We start from the raw sequence: 19,544 nt of genomic DNA, 5'->3' as shown, positions 1-19,544 counted from the left end.
ACGAAGGAAAGTCATCTTGAAAAAATGATGCAAGTTCTTTTACTTTCGTTGGTTTCGAACCGTATGAGTGTGTGTTAGCTTGTAGTTAAGCCTACGGGGTACGTATCCGAGTCCAACTTATGGGTTCATGCATGTGTGCATGAACTGTTTTGAGAGAAGTACTATGCATTTAATCCTACTTGAAAGAAAAAGCAGAGTCCAAATAAACAGTCACGAGTAGATAGGTTCCATCATGAACGATGATTATATGTAATTGCATATCTCGACTTCAAATGTGAGATCGAGGGAAACGATGATACGTAACGCGGTTTATAACCTCTTCCTGTTAGACGCGGTTTAAAACTGAGGTTAGCGATGATACATAACGGACCAAAACGGACAATATCTACTAGCTGTGGACTCAACTGTTACAAATGGTATCAGAACCAGACAACGAGCAGTGTGCCAACAAGGACGCTAGGCGAGATCCCAAGTTGGTTGGTGAGGGAAACGAAGTATTCTTTATAAGAATATAAAAATGTGGAAACCTGTTCCTAATTGACTCATTTTAAAACTATGAGGCTAACAATAATACGTAACGGTGAGCTTCAAGTACTTTTGATACGTAACGAACTAAGTGGACGATACGTTTACGTCCGTGACAACATTTATAACGAATTACTTTTAAATAATTTTTCGTCGTATTTTTAAATAAAAAAAGTAGGATCGTTTACGTAAGCGAATGGCTATAAGATAGCTTGGATGAATGGTTAGACCTCTAATAAGCAATATGAATGGAAGGAAGACAAATGATTCTCTTCTATTTTATTCTATTTCCACATGAAAGGGTAAAGAAAACCCACCAAACCCCAAATAGTGGACAAAGGAATAGACTTACCCACAAGAAAAATCATATAATAAATTCTTAACTCCTATGTGCTACATTTTCATTCAACCAAAACGCATCGCAATGGATTGGTTTCAAAAAGGTTCTAAATCACGAGACAAAAACGACACCGAAAGTCTCGGAATAACATTCGAACCCATCATATTCCATCCCGAGATTAATGAATATGAGACGTGCATCAAACTTCCAGGTTTGATCTCTCGAGTCGAATATAATTTCTTATTTACTTCGTCATTGGAATTTTAAAGGTGAGGACAGAGAAGCCTTATATCTCCGAGTTCTTGTCATTTCTAGAAAATTTTCTATTTATTTTTGCGGGAATTAGAGCAAATATTCTCGGGGATAGGGTTAATAATTTTTATTTTTTAATATAATTTCTATTATAAAAAATAAAGTTGTTCAAATGAATAAAAAAAATATAAATATTTAAAACATAAATCATAATATTAGGGAAAATGCAATTAATTTAGTTTTTTTTTTTTTTTTTAAATGTAATTTCACAAATTTTAAGCAGGATGCCAAAAGGATCAGATAAAGGTAACTTACGAGAAGGCGACGAGGAAGCTCAAGGTGCAGGGAAAAAAGCAGAACACGGAATTTGTTAAAGAATTCTCCGCTCCGGCCGACTGCTTAGTCACCGGAATCTATGGCCGATTTTGCGGCGATGTTCTTCGCATTATTATGCCAAGAATGCTCTCTGATCGGTCACCTTCTAATGATGCCTCTTCAAAGCAAGAAGACGATCAAAAGGCTTCTTCTGATCGGGAAGCGGCGGAGCACGCAGGGGGACATTGCGATAAATTGCCTGCTAGGGTTCCGGCACCACCGCCGTCTGATCAGAGATCGACCGATGAAGTTAAGGAAATAGGAGGAGAAAATCAACGGAGATCTATGGATAAGATGCTACCGGCCAAACGCAAATGGACAGCTTCTGAAGATGCCTCTTCAGAGAAAGAAGATGATCAGAAGGCTTCTTCGGATGGAAAAGCGACGGCGGAGGCAGGGGATTGTCGCGAGAAATCGCCTGTTAGGGCGCCGGCGGATCCGGAATCGTCGGAGAAATCGAGGCAAAGAGATAATGAACTATTCCCCGAAATCTCAGCACCACGGCCGTCCGCTATTGAACCAAGACGCTCAGTAAGGGAACTCAGAGAAAATTACCAAAAGAATATCTCTGAAATTGCCGCACCACCACCACCACCTCCACCTCCACCATCACCTCCCCGTTCATCGTCCCGTGCGGCGGCTACGACGCCATGGAATCGGAAAACCACTGGCATCAAAGCAAGAAAAGAAAAGGAAGAAGATCAAAAGCCACCGTCAACGGGAGACGCTGAATCGGAGAAATCAATCCTCGAATCTCAGAAGAACGAGAAGAAGACAGACCAAGAAGTTGCTAAAAAGGCGAAAATCGTCACTGAATCAAAAGAAAATAAAGAAAGTGAAGAGAAAAAACCTAGCGCCGGCGGGAACGTAATATTCGAGATGCTGGCGAAAGTGAAAGAGACCGGCAAGGCGGCGGTGGCGAAGGTGAAAGAGACCGGCGAGGCGGTGGCGAAGGTGGCGATGAAGGAAGAAAACCGGCCAGCTGTGATGATTGGGGCTGCTCTTTTAACCATTGTGGTAATTGGAGCTTCGTTGAGGTCCGCCAGAAAAAACAAAAAATAATTAATATGTAAACAATGTAAATTTCGTTGAATCTATATGCAATAAATGATAATTAATTTCACAATAATTTATTTGATATAGCTTATAAAATTTAATACATTAATGTTATGTTTTGATGATGTTCTTTCCTACCTCTTGAAGGAAGAATTCTAGGTGGATTTTAGGTTTTGCGTATCCACGATGGTCGAGAAACTCCGTCTATGTCCACAACAGAATCATCCGCTCACTTTCATCTCAAGCTAGCGGGCTTGACATGCTACGAATCCTCTTGAAACAGAAGGGTGCCTTCGAGAACACGAACACAAGTGGTGCATGGTTGTCGTCAGCTCGTGCCGTAAGGTGTTGGATTAAGTCCCACAACGAGCGCAATCCTCGTGTTTAGTTGCCAACCGTTGAGGTTGGAACCCTAAGCAGACTGCCGGTGATAAGCCGGAGGAAGGTGAGGATGACGCCAAGTCATCATGCCCCTTATGCCCTGGGCAACACACGTGCTACAATGGCCGAGACAAAGGGTCATGATCCCACGTTGAAAATACAATAGAAAACACGAGCATACAATGTTTTGATAACTATAGATCGATACTTTGATGAAACGAGGGGCATCCGTTGTAATTTCACACTGACTAGAGATTGTACCAAGACTAAAATGAGGACACAAAAGAAAAAAACTTGTGATCATGTGCACAAGACCTTACAACCTAACCTAGCTCCTAAAATCATATTCGACCGTTAATTTCATCAAATATGAACATTTCTATAGGCCGCCTCGGAGTCTCGATACTTGAGGGATTTTGTTCGGCGGGGAGCGTTGTCTATATTAAATTGAGATTTTTATGAGTATAAATATCATGATGCTTGTGACAATGCTACTATGACTATGATATTGCTCACTATTTATTGTCTTGTTTTCCAAGAAACTAAGAAAAATTCATGAACACAAAAATTTCTAGATATGGCATGAAATTTCATACTCTCAAAGTTGTATTGCTCTTGTGAATTTCATACTCTCTGGAAATTTCTACCGCGGGAAATGGATTTTCTTCAGTTTCTCTCCAGTTTCCGTTCTCCTTCATCTCGCGTAACGGTGGCTTCTTCTTCGTCTCTCCTCCTTCCGGTCTACGCCTATCAATCTGCAAATCGGAGAGTTACAGTCTTTCGATTGGTGGTTCGCGCCAGATCTTGTGAATTCCAGTTCTCTATCCGTAAAGGCTGAAGTCTTTCAGCAGAGAGGGACTATGATTCCTCCTTATAATGTTTTGATCGCTGGCTCTACTAAAGGTGTGGCGTCCTTTTGTTCATTTTGTTTGTTTGATATATTGCGTTATGTTTTGGTTTCCTGATGAATCTATTAACTTCCTGCTGGTTCTTTGTTTGTAGTTTTGCTTGAACTTATGGCTTCTGGTATTTGACGTCGTTTTTATAAGCAAGAAATTCCGAATTGTACTCGCTCAACTGTATTTTTGCTTTTTGACGAAATTTTGGGTGGTGGAATACATATTTGTTTATCTGATTGACTTGAATTCTTTTTAGGAATTTGGTTTGAGGAACTTCCTGGCTGGCTCTTTCCTTAGTTTTATTAAGAATTTGAAGGTATGTTTTAGACTATGATTTCACGTGTACAGTGGCAGTTTGGATTAGCAAGCTTTAAGGTTCACGAGCTTATATCATACGATTGAAGTCAAACTTATTGTTTGGAACGATTGTCGAATGTTTTATTTGTTAGGACTTCGTAGAAAGATGGATACAGTGGAGGTTAGAGCCTAATCAATTAAAGTTTGAGCGCTTAAATGAGTGCTAAGATATCCTCCGGATTAATACCCTTCTAATTATCAAGTTAGTCATAAACCTCATAAATTAGGCCTTTGGACATATAATTTTTCAAACTGTATTGCTACGAGGACCAAAGAACAACCGGTTATTCTTAGGATTTTCATCTAAATCCAAGGAAAATGTTTACTATGTATTTGCACACAGTTACCTGAATTTTCTTGATCGTGTAGATTTAGTCATATTCTAATCACTTACATATCTTTGGGATTGGAGTTTTTCATTTGAGTGCGGATATAGAGTACTTCTTTGACACATCAGTGCATTTAACTTCCTTATGTTCGTTCGTATGGTGCTTTCTACTCATATTTGCAATGTATTCAGGAATAGAATATGCGTTGGCCAAACAGTTTCTGAAAGCAGGTGACAACGTTGTAATCTGTTCACTATCAGGTAACATATGCACTATGCTCATCATGAAACCTTCTTCTTCTTCTTCCTTTTTTTTTTCTTCTCCTCCCATTCATGGACACTCGTGTAGGACTCTGAATAAATCTGTACAGGACTGTAAAATATTAACTAAAGAGTAACATTTTCTTGTACTTGCGCACACTTATATAATTATTGCATGTCGAGTTCATTTTTCAGTCATGTTTGGAGTAGGAGCTTCATGAATTAAATGGAGTTTGACGGCAGGTTATTTTGTAAAGTATGTATGAAGCTGTATTTGTAATACATTTCCGCCATCTAATCAGGTATATAGGATATTTGATCAATTCAGCTATTTGGAGAAGCTCGAGTCTATGGTTTCATTATTTAACATCGTTATCAGTTTATTTTCCCTGAAGCGTTTCATAATTTTCTTTTTTAATTTTCAAGCTTTGGTTCTTATGTGTTTGTGGTTATTTTTATTTTATAGACCTATGTGTGGCGTTCTGCACATTCTTTTAACAATTTATTAATACATTTCTGTTCCCATAAAAATGTGTTTGATTTATTGATTAGGTACGGATTCTCGTAATAATCATGATAGGCATCTATGGTTACCTCCTGCTAAACTTTTTCAATTTAATTTGTTCTTCGCAGATGTTTTTTCATCATTTTTCTATCATTTCCTTGTTTGCCATGTACTATTTGCATTTGGAGCAGTTGCCGACACTTCAAGCTCTGTCCTAATCTAATTCTACTTTACAGGGTACTAAATGTGACGTGCGAGAAGGAGAGGATGTAAAAATTGTAGTCAATTTTGTGCAGAAAAGTCTTAAATACATTGATATATGGGTATCTACTTCAAATTGCTCTTTCTCTTCCCCTTCCCTCCCCTTCTACATGAAGACCAAATGAGTAAATCCTGATTTCCATTAACTACAATACAAGTCTATTTGGTATCAAAGAATCTATATGATATTGAACATCTTAGATAGGTGGCCTTTAATGTTTGAACATGAATCATAACCTCGAGACCATCTAAATTTACTTGTCTCTTTTACTTTTGGCTGACTCGTGGTGGTGAAGATGTTGTTAATATAGCAATTTGATTGAAATCTTCAAAAAAAAAAAAAAAAAAGAAAGAAAGTAGAACATGCTATCTCTAGAATAATCCACATATACAGGATTTGTGTGCATGTATACCCTTTTTGTACTTGAGTAAATGAGCAAACACAGTAGGGATAACGCCAGCAATTATGAAATAGTAACTATTGAAATGAGAAAAAGGTTGTTGTGTATAATGATGCTATTGAGATGTCCCACTAAAGAAATGCCTCGTGTGGATAGCTTTATCATGTCATTGAGGTTTTTTCATACAATCCTAACACGTGCCTGTCTGAAAAGCGTTGGCCTATACAATGCTTAGATGGACAAAGTATGCATTTTCATAATTTACAATTGCAATATTTAACGTATTATAGGAAACTGGACTTAAAAGAACAAAAAATGTTTCATCGTCTACTATTTCAATTGTTGATTGATTTTGGTGAGAGGATATGATGAGTCTCCTACACAGTTTTTTTATGTCTTATAATTAGTACTATTTTGGTGGATTTTGTTTGCTTTTTTTGCTATTTAACGTATTGCAAGAACAATGCAGACAAATAATGCAGGGTCAAATGCTTATAGCTTTAAGCCTTTTCTCGTGACTTCAGATGAAGATCTCATGTGAGCTTCCTCCTTCTGATCTCCAAATCTCAATCACATGAAATGGAAATTCTTTTGGTTTATTCCTTAGACGCTCTCTAATGCAGTGAAGTTGTCACTACAAATGCTCTTGTAAATCATGCATAGTTCCTGACTTCTTGTTTAGGCAATAAAGATGATGTTAAACAAACCTCGAGGAGGTCTTATTTTCAACATTGATGGGGCTGGTTCTGATGGGCGACCCACCCCTAGGTACTGTTCTTTCTAATATTAACATTCTCTCTTATGTCTGAACTTGTTATATTGTTCTTCCTCTTATGTATAATTTTTTCAAGAAGAATGCAGAAGGCATGAGAAACGCACAAGAAATCTATTGTGCATTTGGATGACATCCACAATGTGCTGCTCATTTCATCTCCATTACTTGAATAACAGATGGAGCAAATAATTTTATACCGAAACATGTGAAGGTTTAGTTCTCTTAAGCACTTCTGATGAATCTAAGGATAAATTAATATGAAATTATTAGGATGAGCCCAGACAGTTTGAATATATGTACAAGACAGGACTTCAGACCTCCAATTGTTTATGGGTGGACCCTACAATCTATGTTAGAAAAAAAAAATTATGGTAACGATTGATTTTATATTTTTGTTTCTCTTTTCCTCGGTAAGACAAATTGTTATATTTTGAAGGAGCCTATTAAGGTGGGTGAGGTTATTTACATGCATTTGTTCTGTTTATATAGTGATCACTTACTCTGTTACTGAAAAATAATAATAATAATAATTGCTCTTGCACTTCTTCTTCATGTCCTCGGCCTTTGAGTTTACAGGTCGCAGAATAACTTGGCCCAAACATAAGATCTATCCCAGCCAATGGTTCAACAAGGCCCACGTACATTCGTTTCCTCACTGGACTGAAAGATTACTCTCAATTCTCAGTTGAGAAATGATTAATTACTTCTCAATTACGTTGAAATGTTTTTTTTTTCTTTACCTTCTTCGTACCCTCAACTAATTGTTTCGTGTTTCCCATTGTGTTCAGAGACTTGCTTTTGGTGCTAGAAGAAACAAATATCTTCTAGAAGATTGATAAGATCTTTAAGTACAATTTCCCATCCTGTAAGTTTTATCTGTAAAGCTTCACCTTTATTATTCCTCGTCCAGGGGCATGGTTTGTTCACATTTTGTACACTGGTTATTGATTAAGCATGATGGGACCCGTTGGACTGTTCCTAAAAGACGCAATGAAATGATGCCATATTGTCTTTGATTTATATATATTTGGAGAACTGTTGTTTTTCATTGATTTACTTATTAGATGATTAATTGTAATTTATCATTTATACCTCCTTGAAGTTGCAGCACTATTATCTTTTACCAGACCATTTGTAGAACATTTTCCTTTTTAAAAGGCAACTGAAATGGGGGGTTGGGTTAGCCCCGGTTCTTCAAAGCAATAATCGTCCTTGAATATTCCAGGGTGTGTAAATTTCGGTATGATTTGAGTTGGGCCACTTTTATTTTGAATTTATTATGAAGTTTGGAGATTTACAAATCTAACACTTCTTACACATGAATAATATTTAGGTTGACGAATCAAGACAAGTTAATCTCATCAAGGTATAATGTGTAACAAGTATTTGATCTTGTTTATTATTTTATTGCTGAGGCATTTTCGACATATTAAAAGATATATTTACCAAGTTTATGAATCTTCAATTATTTTTAGTGTTACCCACTCGGTATAGCAAGTATACTTAATGTTAAAATATGATACCATCAGACAATGAGTTTGTTGATGGTTTTAAGGTTTGATTGTTGTAGGTAAGATTGGCTGTGCGAATCAAACCTCAAAGCAACTTGCGGGTATGGCCTACAAATTTGGGGTATATCATTGGTTGCAGTACTGGAAAAAATAAATTGAAATTCGAATACGATTAAAATTGGAATGGTATTTGAAAGAAAAAAAAACAGAGAAAAAAGAAAAGGAATCAGATTGGTTTAGTAATGGAGTGTACAGTTTGATTTATCAATTAAATTAATTGTTAAGCAGGCAATAATTTAAAAATAATAATTAAGTCTTAGATTTAAAAATAATGTCTTAGATATATCTATCAAATGTAAATTTGTGAAGAAATACTTGACCTTTTCTAATTTCAAATTGAAAAAATGAACAAAAAGAAGAAAAAAGAACCCAAAATGGGAAACATGAAATCTCCAGTACTTTTAAATCGCTAGGCTTGGAAATAAGTTAGGTATTAAGCTCTTAATTTTGTAATGAAAGATGAGCCTTTTAGGGATAAAAAGAAAAAAGAAAAAAGAAAAAAGAAGAAGCCCACTAATATTCTCAATGAACAAAATTCCAAACGGTGCTCCAGTAAATATTCACCCGTGACTGAAGTCTTGGCCCCAAGTCTGACTCTGCTAAGAGCCGAAAAGAACAGATAAAATCAGAGGCTTCTGTTGTATCGTATTCCAAAATGTTTCAGTTTGATGCCAAAAGAGCTGCTTTAAGCAATAAAAGCCCTTATGAACGTTTGATTTGTCAGGCTAAAATGGCATTATTGCTCAGATTCTGTGCTCCCCGTGAACCATATGCATTTGTTTCTAGGGATAACTCATTCCCATCATAAAGTCTTCAACACCAACTTCTCAGGAAAAATTCTCCTTCCGTCTTTTAACCCTATTTAGTAATATATATTACTGTGTCAATCTCTCTCTAGGAATGCATTGATTAACATCATAATTGTAGAGACTATTTCTGCAGTCACCTTTGATAATTGACGTTATTTTATCAAAGAAGTTTGCTTATATTATTTTAGATTTCATAGATTTGGTCGGTATGTAGATATCATTTTACCACTAAATTGGCTTTTCCGCTTATCATCTGTGTAGATCAAGCTTCAATTATTTTAAGGTAAGTACATCCACAAAGTCTTGATTATATAGTTTATATTTTTAATGGTAAAATTTGAGATGAAGTTATTGGATATTTGTGTATACAATTTCTGAGGGTTCATTGATTGAGTCTTACAGTTTTACTACACTATAATACACAATTGTTTAGTGACTATACACACTATGGTACTAGAGAATTGAATTATATTTTTGCAGGTACATAGCATCTCAAAGGCATTTTATTTTATTCAGTGCCAAGATTGTGGTGGGAGTCCTATGCCATTTAATTCGTATTAAATAGTCTGTAAGCCATGTTTAGATTCTAATCTCTTGGGAAAGGGGAAAAGCATTGAGTTGGAAAAAAGTAGTCGGCCTAATCTCTGATTAATGTAGAAGCTTTTGGTTTATTACAGCCACTGTACTTCCAGTTTTGTTGTTGTGAATTATGAAGATCACTTCTTGTTCATTGGGGTTTCTCTAACAAGCTTTGAATCTATTTTCCATCATAAAACCGAAGAGACAGCCAGAGAAAGAGAATTTCATTTCTTGTTCATGGGGGGTTTCTGCTTCTTTCTGCTCTCTGGTCTGTAACTCTTTTGGTCTCTTCTAGACTGTTCACACGAGCAGCAGTTACTTCACCTCTAAGCTTTAATGGCAAAACTAAAACTAGTCTGCCATTTCCATCTTCTTCTGTTCGTGTTATTGTTCTCTTTTCATCTTTCAACTCAGCTTCAACCTTCTGAGTCCCAATCCCTTCTGCAAATCCGGGAACTTTTAAACTACCCTCAAGCTCTAGCCAACTTCGACAACTTTACAGACTTCTGTGACACTGAATCCACTCCATCTCTTACCATCGTGTGCTATGAAGGCTATATAACCCAGCTCCACATTGTTGGTGAAGTGGGGCGCCCCACTTTTCAACAAAATACTTCGGCTGATTTTTTGTTTTCCACATTTTCCCAGTTTCCCAATCTGAAGGTACTATCTCTGGTTTCTCTGGGTTTTGAGAGGCCATTGCCTCCAACTGTTGGTAAGCTTTTATCTCTAGAAATACTCAACTTAAGCTCAAATTCCTTCTATGGCTCCGTCCCGGAGGAACTATCTTCTTTGAAAAGCCTACAGACTCTCATTCTTGACTACAATCATTTCTCTGGTAATATTCCGAGTTGGATTGATTCCCTACCAGTGTTAACTACCCTGAGTTTACAGAACAACTCCTTTAATGGGTCCTTGCCAGATTCCATTACCCATATGTGGAGCCTTCGAGTTCTTTCTCTCTCGAAAAATTCTCTTTCTGGGAAGGTGCCAGACCTCAGCAACTTAACGAACGTGCAAGTTCTCGACTTGGGAGACAATCTTCTGGGGCCCCAGTTTCCTAAATTGCCGAAGAGGCTAAGTATACTTGTGCTCAAAAACAACAGATTTCGCTCGGGTATCCCAGCTGAGTTAGCCTTCTTATATCGCCTTGAAAAGCTTGACATATCTTCAAATAAGCTTGTTGGTCCATTTCTGGCATCGCTTTTGGGACTTCCTTCGATTAAGTATCTGAATATTGGGGGGAACAGATTAACTGGGCTGCTTTTACGTAACGTATCTTGCAATAGTGATCTTACATTTGTAAATTTATCCTCAAACCTTTTGACCGGAGACTTACCCACCTGTCTTCAGCAATTGGAGTCCAAGAACAATGATGTCATTTACACTGGAAATTGCTTGTCAAATAAAGACCAAGAACAGCACCCCTTAAACTTCTGTCACAACGAAGCTTTAGCAGTGAGTATTAAGCCACATAATCTGGAGCATAGGAAAGGTCATCGTGGGGTAATGACTTTCTTAAGAATATTCGGAGGAAGTATTGCTGGAATTATAGTTGTTGCTCTGGTATTCTTCACGATGAGAAGGACGTACAAAATGGGCGTTCTTAAAGAACCACCAACAAGGTTTGTAACAGAGAATTCATCTGTAACAAACACAGCCAAGCAGCTGTATGATGCCAGTAAGATAAAGACTTTCCTTTCCTGTTCCTTTCTGGTTGATTTCTTAAACTGGGTTGATCTCATTAAAGCAAGAGAACTGAAAAGTAATCAAATTTTTCCGTTTGGTTGCATCTTCTTGCATAACTATTGCGAAATTGGCGTCATTCTATTGTGAGTTAAGAATTTAATTCGTCCTTGTAGATATATTAAAATTCACAATGTATTTGCAGAGTATATATCTCAGACAATGAAGCTGGGAACTAGCCTTCCTCCTTATCGAACTTTCACTTTGGATGAACTTAAGGAGGCCACCAACAACTTTGATGCTTCAACTTTGATAAGTGAAAGTACGGATGGCCAGGTATCATTCAAGCTTACTCACCAGAATTTAATACATTTTCACTGTTCTTAGTTTATATGTCAGTGACTTTCCTCTAGTGTTGCTCAAGACATGAACAGTTCTTCGTGCTTGCGATATCCACATTGGTTGGGGAGGAGAACGAAACACCCGTTATAAGGGTATGGAAACCTTTCCCTAGCAGACGCGTAGTCTTGAGGGGAAGCCCGAAAGGGAAAGCCCAAAGAGGACAATATCTGCTAGCAGTGGGCCTGGGTTGTTACAATCTTCTTTGACTTTCTGTGCATTTGAAGTATTTCTGTAACTATTACTATTGCGTATTTGTCTGCTAAGTAAAACTAATAAATGGATTCACAAGAAAAATCTCTCTTGACAATACCAGATATTCAAAGGGATGTTTACTGATGGCAGTATCGTTGCCATTAGGAGTTTAACTTTGAAAAGGCGGCAAACCCCTCAAACCTACATGCATCAGTTGGAGTTGATATCTAAACTACGACACAGTCATTTGGTCAGTGCTCTTGGACACTGTTATGAGTTCCTCCCAGATGGTTTAACCATCACCAGAGTATTCTTAATATTCGAGTACTATCCTTACGGAACGCTAAGAAGCCACGTATCTGGTAAAACGATTTTCCATGGCATATCTCTAGCTATATTATTACTGTAACTTTTGTTGCTAGTTCATCATGGTACTGATGATACAGGGCTACATGGGCAAAAGCTCTTTTGGACGAAAAGAATATCGGCTGCGATCGAAGTGGTGAAGGGAATTCAGTTCCTACATACAGGCATTGTGCCTGGTGTATACTCAAACAATCTGAAGATTACAGATATTTTACTCGATCAAGATCTCCGTGTGAAAATCAGCAGTTATAATTTACCTATCGTCGTCGAAAACGGTGGAACGGTATGATATGATACAGAGAGTACGAAGACTATCTCATATATTTGCATACTCAAGCTTAATGTAGTTGATGTATCATGTTGCCTTTCAGATGATTTCAGGAGTTTCATCAACTAGCAGAAAAGGGAAGCGCCATGCTATGGAGTAAGACTCTTTAAATGTTTTCTCAAGAAGAATTCGGAAACTGGAAATCATTTTGTGGCGTTTTATGTGTTTACAGAGTGAACCACGCAGATAAGGATGATGTGTATGACATAGGAGTGATTTTACTGGAAATCATTTTGGGAAGACAGATCACATCTCAAAACGAAGTTCATGTTTCAAGAGATCTTGTAAGTACATTTTCTCGTCATTGCATCTCTCACAATCATCATCACGGTTGACAAGTCTGAAGCTGAATTTGAGGCTTTGGTTTTGCTCGTATTCTCAGTTACAGGTAAGCCTAAAAACGGACGATATCGCTCGAAAGAGCATCGCAGATCCAGCAGTACACAAGGGTTGTTCGGATGAATCGCTAAAGACGATGATGGAAATATGTGTAAGATGTCTCCATGACAAGGCAGCAGATAGACCTTCTGTAGACGACATCCTTTGGAATTTGCATTTTGCAGGACAAGTTCAGGATTCGAGCAGAGACAACACTCAGAACAGCCAAAACCCACCTGCATCACCATCACCATCCTTATTAATGCCTTAAAAAGATGGTACGTACTTACATTCATGAACTTGTAAAGCATCTTATTTTTCAAGCCCAATACATTTATCTTCGTAGGGAACAATTGTAGCCTTCTTAAATCCCACATTACACTAGCTTATCCACTTGAATTTTATCGTTCGATTAGTCGAACCCGAGAAACCGAACGTCGGTAATAGTCATGCACCAATTTGAATCAATGAAGATGAAATCTGATAGATCACAGGTGCTGTATTAACTGAAAGCCATTTTAGAACAGATTGAGTGGAGGCCTATAAATTCCTTTTTTCAGTGTTCTGTTCTCTTTGGTTCTTGTAATCATGGAGTGAAGTTTGTCGCGAACGTAAAGAACCAAATAGCTACAATTTTGTTGCTTAAGGCGAAATCACTGAAAAAAAATACAGCAATGAGATGAATTAAGAAAAAGTTCGAAAAGACATCATGTTCCTGGTGGAGGGTTTTATTTTATTTTTTTATTTTTTTTATTATTTTATTGCAATTAAACATCAATTATTGTCTACTTTTTCTTTTTTAGCCATCTCTCTTTTTCTTTTTCCATTAAATATTTATATTTATCTTGTTTTCTTCTTTCAAATATGGGAAGCCAATTTATACTCCTAATTTTCTTGGGTGCATTAATTAAAAACTAAAATTAATAATTATATGAATTTAGCTTGAATTAATTTACGCCACCTATTAAATCACATAAATAAAACTGTACAGGTTTCAAAATGGCTATTAGTGTTGAAAGAAAAACTATCATCAAATCCGTATTTAAAAAAGTAGGCCAAAATAGATGAAAAATAGAAGATTATGCATTAAAATATTAAAATGGGCCTGTAATGGTTGAAAATCCAAAGTGGGATAACAAAATTTTTTTACTAAAAATTTCAAATATTCTCAACTTGTATTATTATATAATTATGAAAAAAAATTAAGTTGAAGTGATTCACAATTACATATTAGATTAGTAACTTCAAGATTTGAATTTCTTTTCAAGTGCCCAAACTTGGCAAATCCTCCCAGAAACAGAGAAAAAACCTTATTAATGGACCAAAAGCACATTATTTAGTGAATCTTTCAATTCTCAGCTTAGATAAAGTAGCTTCATTCAGTCAAACAAAGATTATTAGTTGTAAACAAATTGAGTTAATAATTTTGATGCATCACATGAACAATACAGAACAATCAGCAGGCCAAAACAAACAAACAAAAAGCTCTAGTTCTTATCCTTTGTATTGAATAACATCAGCCATCCATTTATTGGCACAAGCCTTTATGAAATGTATGAAGGTGAGGGGCGCAAATTGAGCCTTTTAACGAAGCATGCAAACAAGCTAGGAAGAAGCAAACAAATAAATAAGCCTCATACCTTCAGTTTCCAGTTGATTCTTTGTTGTTTCACTATAACTCTAGCGAGAGCCTAACATGAGAAAATCTGGGACATCTGGATAAAGAAATACACACAGCATGGAAAGAACAAATCTATCCTTGGTAGGGAAGATTTAGCAGCAAGAGAGAATCAATAACGTGTTACCGAAACGGAGGCTGCTTCGTCTATGGGCAAAACTTTCTGATTCACTTGTATCGAGTAGAAGAAAGTTGAATGAGTGAGTACTTATTGGAACTCTCTTGCAAGGAGGTAATCAGAAATATCGAACTAGAAAAATTGGCCTAACCGTATCGAAAATATAAATGGGGTGGGAGGAAGGAGGAAATCTATAAACATGAGATGATAATTCTAAATAATGTATAATTCAGTACAAAATCTAGAGCGGGTTAGGATGCTGAAAGATCAGGCAGGCATATAAGATTCTAGGATCAATTGGGCGGGAGAAGGCGATTTCACCTCGACGATCAAATATGTGAACTTCCACTGCTTATCCGCTTGATCCTTGAACATCTCAGTGTAAACTTTTCCAGCTCCATGGGGTCCACGAATATAAAAGTTCACCTGCGAATATAGTTGGCAAGGTATAAAGAAAATGAACTCTACAAAATGACTTGTTAATTTACAATGTAAAAGGGGAATTATTTAGCAACTCCTACAAAACAAATTATCATTACTAAAACAGTAAAAATTTATCACATTTTAAGACACAAATTACCTCTACTCGCTCAACACCGTCTTCATCAGTCCACACCCTATTAGGGATACGTTGGCGAGCAGCCCGATTCCTAGTTTCTTGCCCATAACCAGTTATAGGGGAACCAATTCTTACCCTAACCTGCAGGATAGAAAAACTAATCTAATAAAACATAAAGGCTCAGAGGATAGCTTGAACACAGAAATAAGTAAACCAATTTGTTGAGTAGACTCCAAAATGCTTGATTTTATTCAAGTAAAACGCAGAAACTTCAAAATGGTTCTCTTTGTTCTCTCGGTCGGTCATTTCTAGCTTGGTTTTCTGCATATGTAATTGCCTTGGTTGTTTTCGTTTCATTTAGTATATTTGTTCTCATGGACATGTTTATCCTAATTGAATTTTGTTTCTTTAACAAGAAGCCAAGAACCCCAAGGGAGTGTTTAAGTGTGCCAAAAGGTCAAGGTTAATTTCACTAACCTGGCTGTCATCTTGAATCCTTTTAAGAGCCTTGCCGAAGATCTTATACCTAAACAAAAGAATTAGCATATCAGAGTCTCTAGTTAGAGGAAATCACAAGGCATAAGTCATGATTATAAGCAAAACTTCGCAATATTAATCAATTGTAAGTTGATTTTTACTCTTTTGGTTGAAATATAAGCTCCTTAAAAACTGCATATCCAGCAGCTGCTGCAACTCCAAGCCCTGCAAGGATGATAAAACTGTAGGATGCTCCCTCTGCAAATGTAACAGGCTTCTCTGGTATATTATATGTGGGAGCATCAAATGGATCCTCCACTGTCGATATTTCTTTTTTTCTCTGATAATAAGATCAAGGAAGAAAACCAGGTTGATGAACTCGTAGGTGATCAAGATAAAGCAGCAGCCATATTGGGCCAATGCAAATAAATGAGAAGAAATTTAAAACTTATATCATCATGTCAGCTTTAATTTTAACCACCAACACCTCAATGAGATACCTAGTAAACGTCAATTCTGGTAACATTTTTTTTTGTTCGTGTTGCCTCCTTTATCGTATCACTCCTCTCTAGTTGTTTATTTAACTCTCTTAATGGAAGCTGCCTTCATATAAATATATTACAGACATGCATTCAACAATGTTTAACAACAAATTGTAGACAGGCTAACTTAAATTTTCCTTACAAATAATGTTGATATTCTAATTATTCCCATGTCCTTGTTTAATTGGATCTAAGATTTATTAGAGATGGTCATTTTTTTCTCAGTTGACATGTTAAGGATGGCTAGTTGTCATCTTCATAATTATTTGAGGATGCAATACAAGCACCACATTTAAATCCAGTCAAAGTTCCTTCTACTAAAACTCCGTACTAATGAACCTGAAATCTAGACTCCTTATTACATGTTAAAGAAACTCAAATTGAACACAAACCTCAGATGCGGTTTGCCCACGTTGTTCTGAAGATTTTGACGACATAAATCTAGCGAAGCACGGCACTCCAGCATTTGTATCACAACTCCTAGCGACAGCTAATGGTGACAATTTGACAATTGATCCCCTTGCACCCTGCCGTCTAGATAAAACAGCCATACCTACAAAAAAAAAAAATATATACATATATAACATGGAATTGCAAGAGACAGACCCACCCCCCGTGAGAGCGAGAGCAAGAGACAGACCCACCCCCCGTGAGAGCGAGAGCAAGAGAAAGGGACCCAATGACAGGAGACTCGATTAATTTCTCTCAGCATCAAGCCCCAAGAAACTCATTTTCCACATGTTAATCCATAAGCATAATTAGACAATTCTAAAATCCCTTGAAACTCCTCCGTTTTTCATCGCCCATGCATAATAGCTTCATATGAGATATCAAAGTAACCAGATCAAATATGTCAAATCCATGCATACAATGTGAAAACTTAAACTAAATAGTCAATCTTTCGAAGGAAATTTTTTAAGCAAGATATGACCCACTGTCCAGGAGCAATTTTGAAGGATATAGACTTAAGTTGCACCAGTAACCGTTCAATCATCCAAAAAAATTAAAAAGAGTTCTCATTCTGAAAACTCACCCCCACCCCTGCAGTAAAAAAAAAAAATAATAACAAAAAACATGGCAGAATAACCAAGTTCAAGAAAAATAAATGGAAATAAAACCAACCAGTAGCTCCAAGTGTATCCTGCAAAGTCAATGAATTAATAAAATCAGACATTCTGTGAATGCTAAAAAAATGCCAATTAAAAATCAAAGTATGCCATAAAGGAGTTATTGCACCTTCGGTATATCGCACACGTACCCAGCAGATTGTTTGGCAACGCCTGACTTCAGTGGACCAAGCAGCTGCATCAATTATACATCTTAATTAGAAATCTCAAATTCGAGAACCTTCTGCATTGGCTAAGAATCCTGGTAATTAATGTCATATCATCATTAGAAAGAGAGAAGTTCTTTGAGCAATACCCACTTCTATCTTAGAGTTCAATACATATTTTCTTCTATTCTTTTCCAAGATGTTTGAAGAGCTAATAAGTCAAGTAGAGCAGGATCTTTTTCTCTTTTTTTAATAAACAAAGAGTTGGGGAGTTTCCGAAGAACTGCTCCTATTAGGGTTGATATCGGCAGGGAAGTTGTTTCAAACAAGAGCTCTGAGGAGAAGCAACAAAAGATAAATTATCCCAAATGCTTGAGGGTTGCTTATAAATGCTTCGAAACCTTCTCATATTCCTCTCTAGCCAACCCTCGCAATAAAATCACTTCCGTGATGGTGGACTCAAAGCTTGTGAAGGCTTTACTTTGTACGATCTCATTTGTACAAAAGCTCCAAAAAAAAAAAAAAAAAAAAAAAAAAAAAGCTGTCCAAAAGAACACTTTGCATTTTTTTCCTTTAGGAAATAGAAGTAACACCTTGGCTTATTAGTTTAGTTATTAGAGTATTTACCTATCCAACGAATTTGACAAGCATTTTAGGAAGAAAAAGAGCTGAAAAGAGTTGACCAAAACGGGATTTATAACACCCCTCTACTTCAAACTTTCTTAAGTTCATTCTAAAGTTAAAATTCCAAGAGCCTTTGAGTTGGTTCAAACACTGTCAAACAGAAAAGATTTTACTACCTAATAGCACAGACAGATAAGGCAAAAGGTTTACATATTGAAATTGATATTGAAAGAAAGAAGATACATATTGATCATGTAACCGTAAAAGGTAACAGGAGATGCATATATTTCTAACTGATCAGAAGCCATTAATGTAGGTTCTTCTAATTATTACTTTTCTGCTCTTTGTTTCAGGGAACTGCATGTTGCATACTGGAACATCTAAGACACACACATTTTGATTATTAGATTGTTCTTTGGTTCCCTACACCTTTTCTTTCCACTAATTCGCTCCACTGATATCCAGAACATACCTCTCTTACAGTTACATACGTATCTGGTAAAGCCCTCTTTGCTCCGTCAATGGTAGGTACAGCAACTCCTTTAGAAATATCCATCCCACTTCTGCTAATTACCTCAGCTCCCTGATTTCCCCGCGAAGATAGAAAAAACTCAAGACATCAAATTCCACATTCCATACTCATGAACAAACAAATTCATTATTTTTCAAAAAAAAAAAAAAAAGCGCACACATCATCGTAACACAATCTTGTGCAGCTGAGGTAAATTAAGATCTCAAACGAACCAAAAGCAATTGCATTCACCGATCGGACAAGTAATCAATAATCCGAACTAGTCAAGTAAAGTAAAGACCCAAATTCAAATGCAAATTGACCTTGAAATATTCATGAGCACCGAGACGAGAAAACGACGAGGACTGATGCCAATGACGGGGGACAATAGAAGAACGAGAGACGAACGTGGTGAGCTTCATCAATCCGTTCGCCATTGATTTTCAGAGCTGAAGAAGAATTTGAACTGTACAGAGAAACCCTAGGAGAGGCGTTAAACCCTGATGAATTTCTATGTTCGGGGAGGGCGTTTCGGGAAGAAAAAAAAAAAAAAAAAAGCAGAATAATTCTGACAGAGTGCCGGAGAGTGACGTCATCCTACATTTATAATTAAAAAAAATAACAAATTTTCATAAATTTAATGGTAAGATGTAAATTCAATTTAAAAAATTTACAAATGAAAAAATTTGTGTCTAATAAAATTATATATTTCAATATATTTTATTTAATAAATTT

At 36.6% G+C, this 19,544-nt stretch overlaps 3 protein-coding genes across 9 annotated transcripts; 2 read left to right on the top strand and 1 right to left on the bottom strand.

Annotated features, from left to right (window-relative positions):
• Window positions 1-926: 926 nt before the first annotated feature.
• LOC111458535 (hepatoma-derived growth factor-related protein 2-like) lies at window positions 927-2,639 on the top strand. Its single transcript, XM_023101278.1, has 2 exons — window positions 927-1,076; window positions 1,401-2,639. The coding sequence occupies exons 1-2, from the start codon at window positions 950-952 to the stop codon at window positions 2,552-2,554; spliced, it is 1,281 nt and encodes a 426-aa protein (XP_022957046.1). The 5' UTR covers window positions 927-949; the 3' UTR covers window positions 2,555-2,639.
• Window positions 2,640-3,421: 782 nt separating this feature from the next.
• On the top strand, window positions 3,422-13,584 carry LOC111458499 (probable inactive leucine-rich repeat receptor-like protein kinase At3g03770). Of its 7 annotated transcripts, none has more exons than XM_023101253.1 (15): window positions 3,422-3,832; window positions 3,932-3,994; window positions 4,085-4,144; window positions 4,706-4,774; window positions 5,516-5,602; window positions 6,411-6,478; window positions 6,624-6,709; window positions 6,796-8,082; window positions 8,287-11,356; window positions 11,567-11,697; window positions 12,077-12,317; window positions 12,402-12,604; window positions 12,693-12,745; window positions 12,822-12,933; window positions 13,032-13,584. In XM_023101253.1, exons 9-15 carry the CDS (start codon window positions 10,012-10,014, stop codon window positions 13,296-13,298), a joined length of 2,352 nt encoding a protein of 783 aa, XP_022957021.1. In that variant the 5' UTR covers window positions 3,422-3,832; window positions 3,932-3,994; window positions 4,085-4,144; window positions 4,706-4,774; window positions 5,516-5,602; window positions 6,411-6,478; window positions 6,624-6,709; window positions 6,796-8,082; window positions 8,287-10,011; the 3' UTR covers window positions 13,299-13,584. The 7 variants fall into 7 exon arrangements, with proteins under 7 accessions (XP_022957021.1, XP_022957029.1, XP_022956994.1 ...); XM_023101261.1 differs by having other exon boundaries at window positions 5,516-6,478; window positions 6,796-7,400; window positions 7,505-8,082; XM_023101226.1 differs by having other exon boundaries at window positions 5,516-6,478; window positions 6,796-7,942; window positions 8,050-8,082.
• Window positions 13,585-14,503: 919 nt separating this feature from the next.
• LOC111459238 (probable mitochondrial import inner membrane translocase subunit TIM21) lies at window positions 14,504-19,355 on the bottom strand. The gene is made up of 9 exons (XM_023102042.1): window positions 19,133-19,355; window positions 18,771-18,881; window positions 17,638-17,703; window positions 17,524-17,542; window positions 16,794-16,954; window positions 16,021-16,199; window positions 15,860-15,908; window positions 15,404-15,523; window positions 14,504-15,249 (listed from the first exon to the last, which is right to left on the bottom strand). The coding sequence occupies exons 1-9, from the start codon at window positions 19,244-19,246 to the stop codon at window positions 15,091-15,093; spliced, it is 978 nt and encodes a 325-aa protein (XP_022957810.1). The 5' UTR covers window positions 19,247-19,355; the 3' UTR covers window positions 14,504-15,090.
• Between the last annotated feature and the right edge of the window lie 189 nt (window positions 19,356-19,544).

Source organism: Cucurbita moschata, unplaced genomic scaffold (assembly GCF_002738365.1).
Source record: "Cucurbita moschata cultivar Rifu unplaced genomic scaffold, Cmos_1.0 Cmo_Scf00002, whole genome shotgun sequence".
In the NCBI taxonomy this organism is placed as follows: Eukaryota; Viridiplantae; Streptophyta; class Magnoliopsida; order Cucurbitales; family Cucurbitaceae; genus Cucurbita; species Cucurbita moschata.
This window is presented reverse-complemented; position numbering and strand designations above follow the sequence as displayed.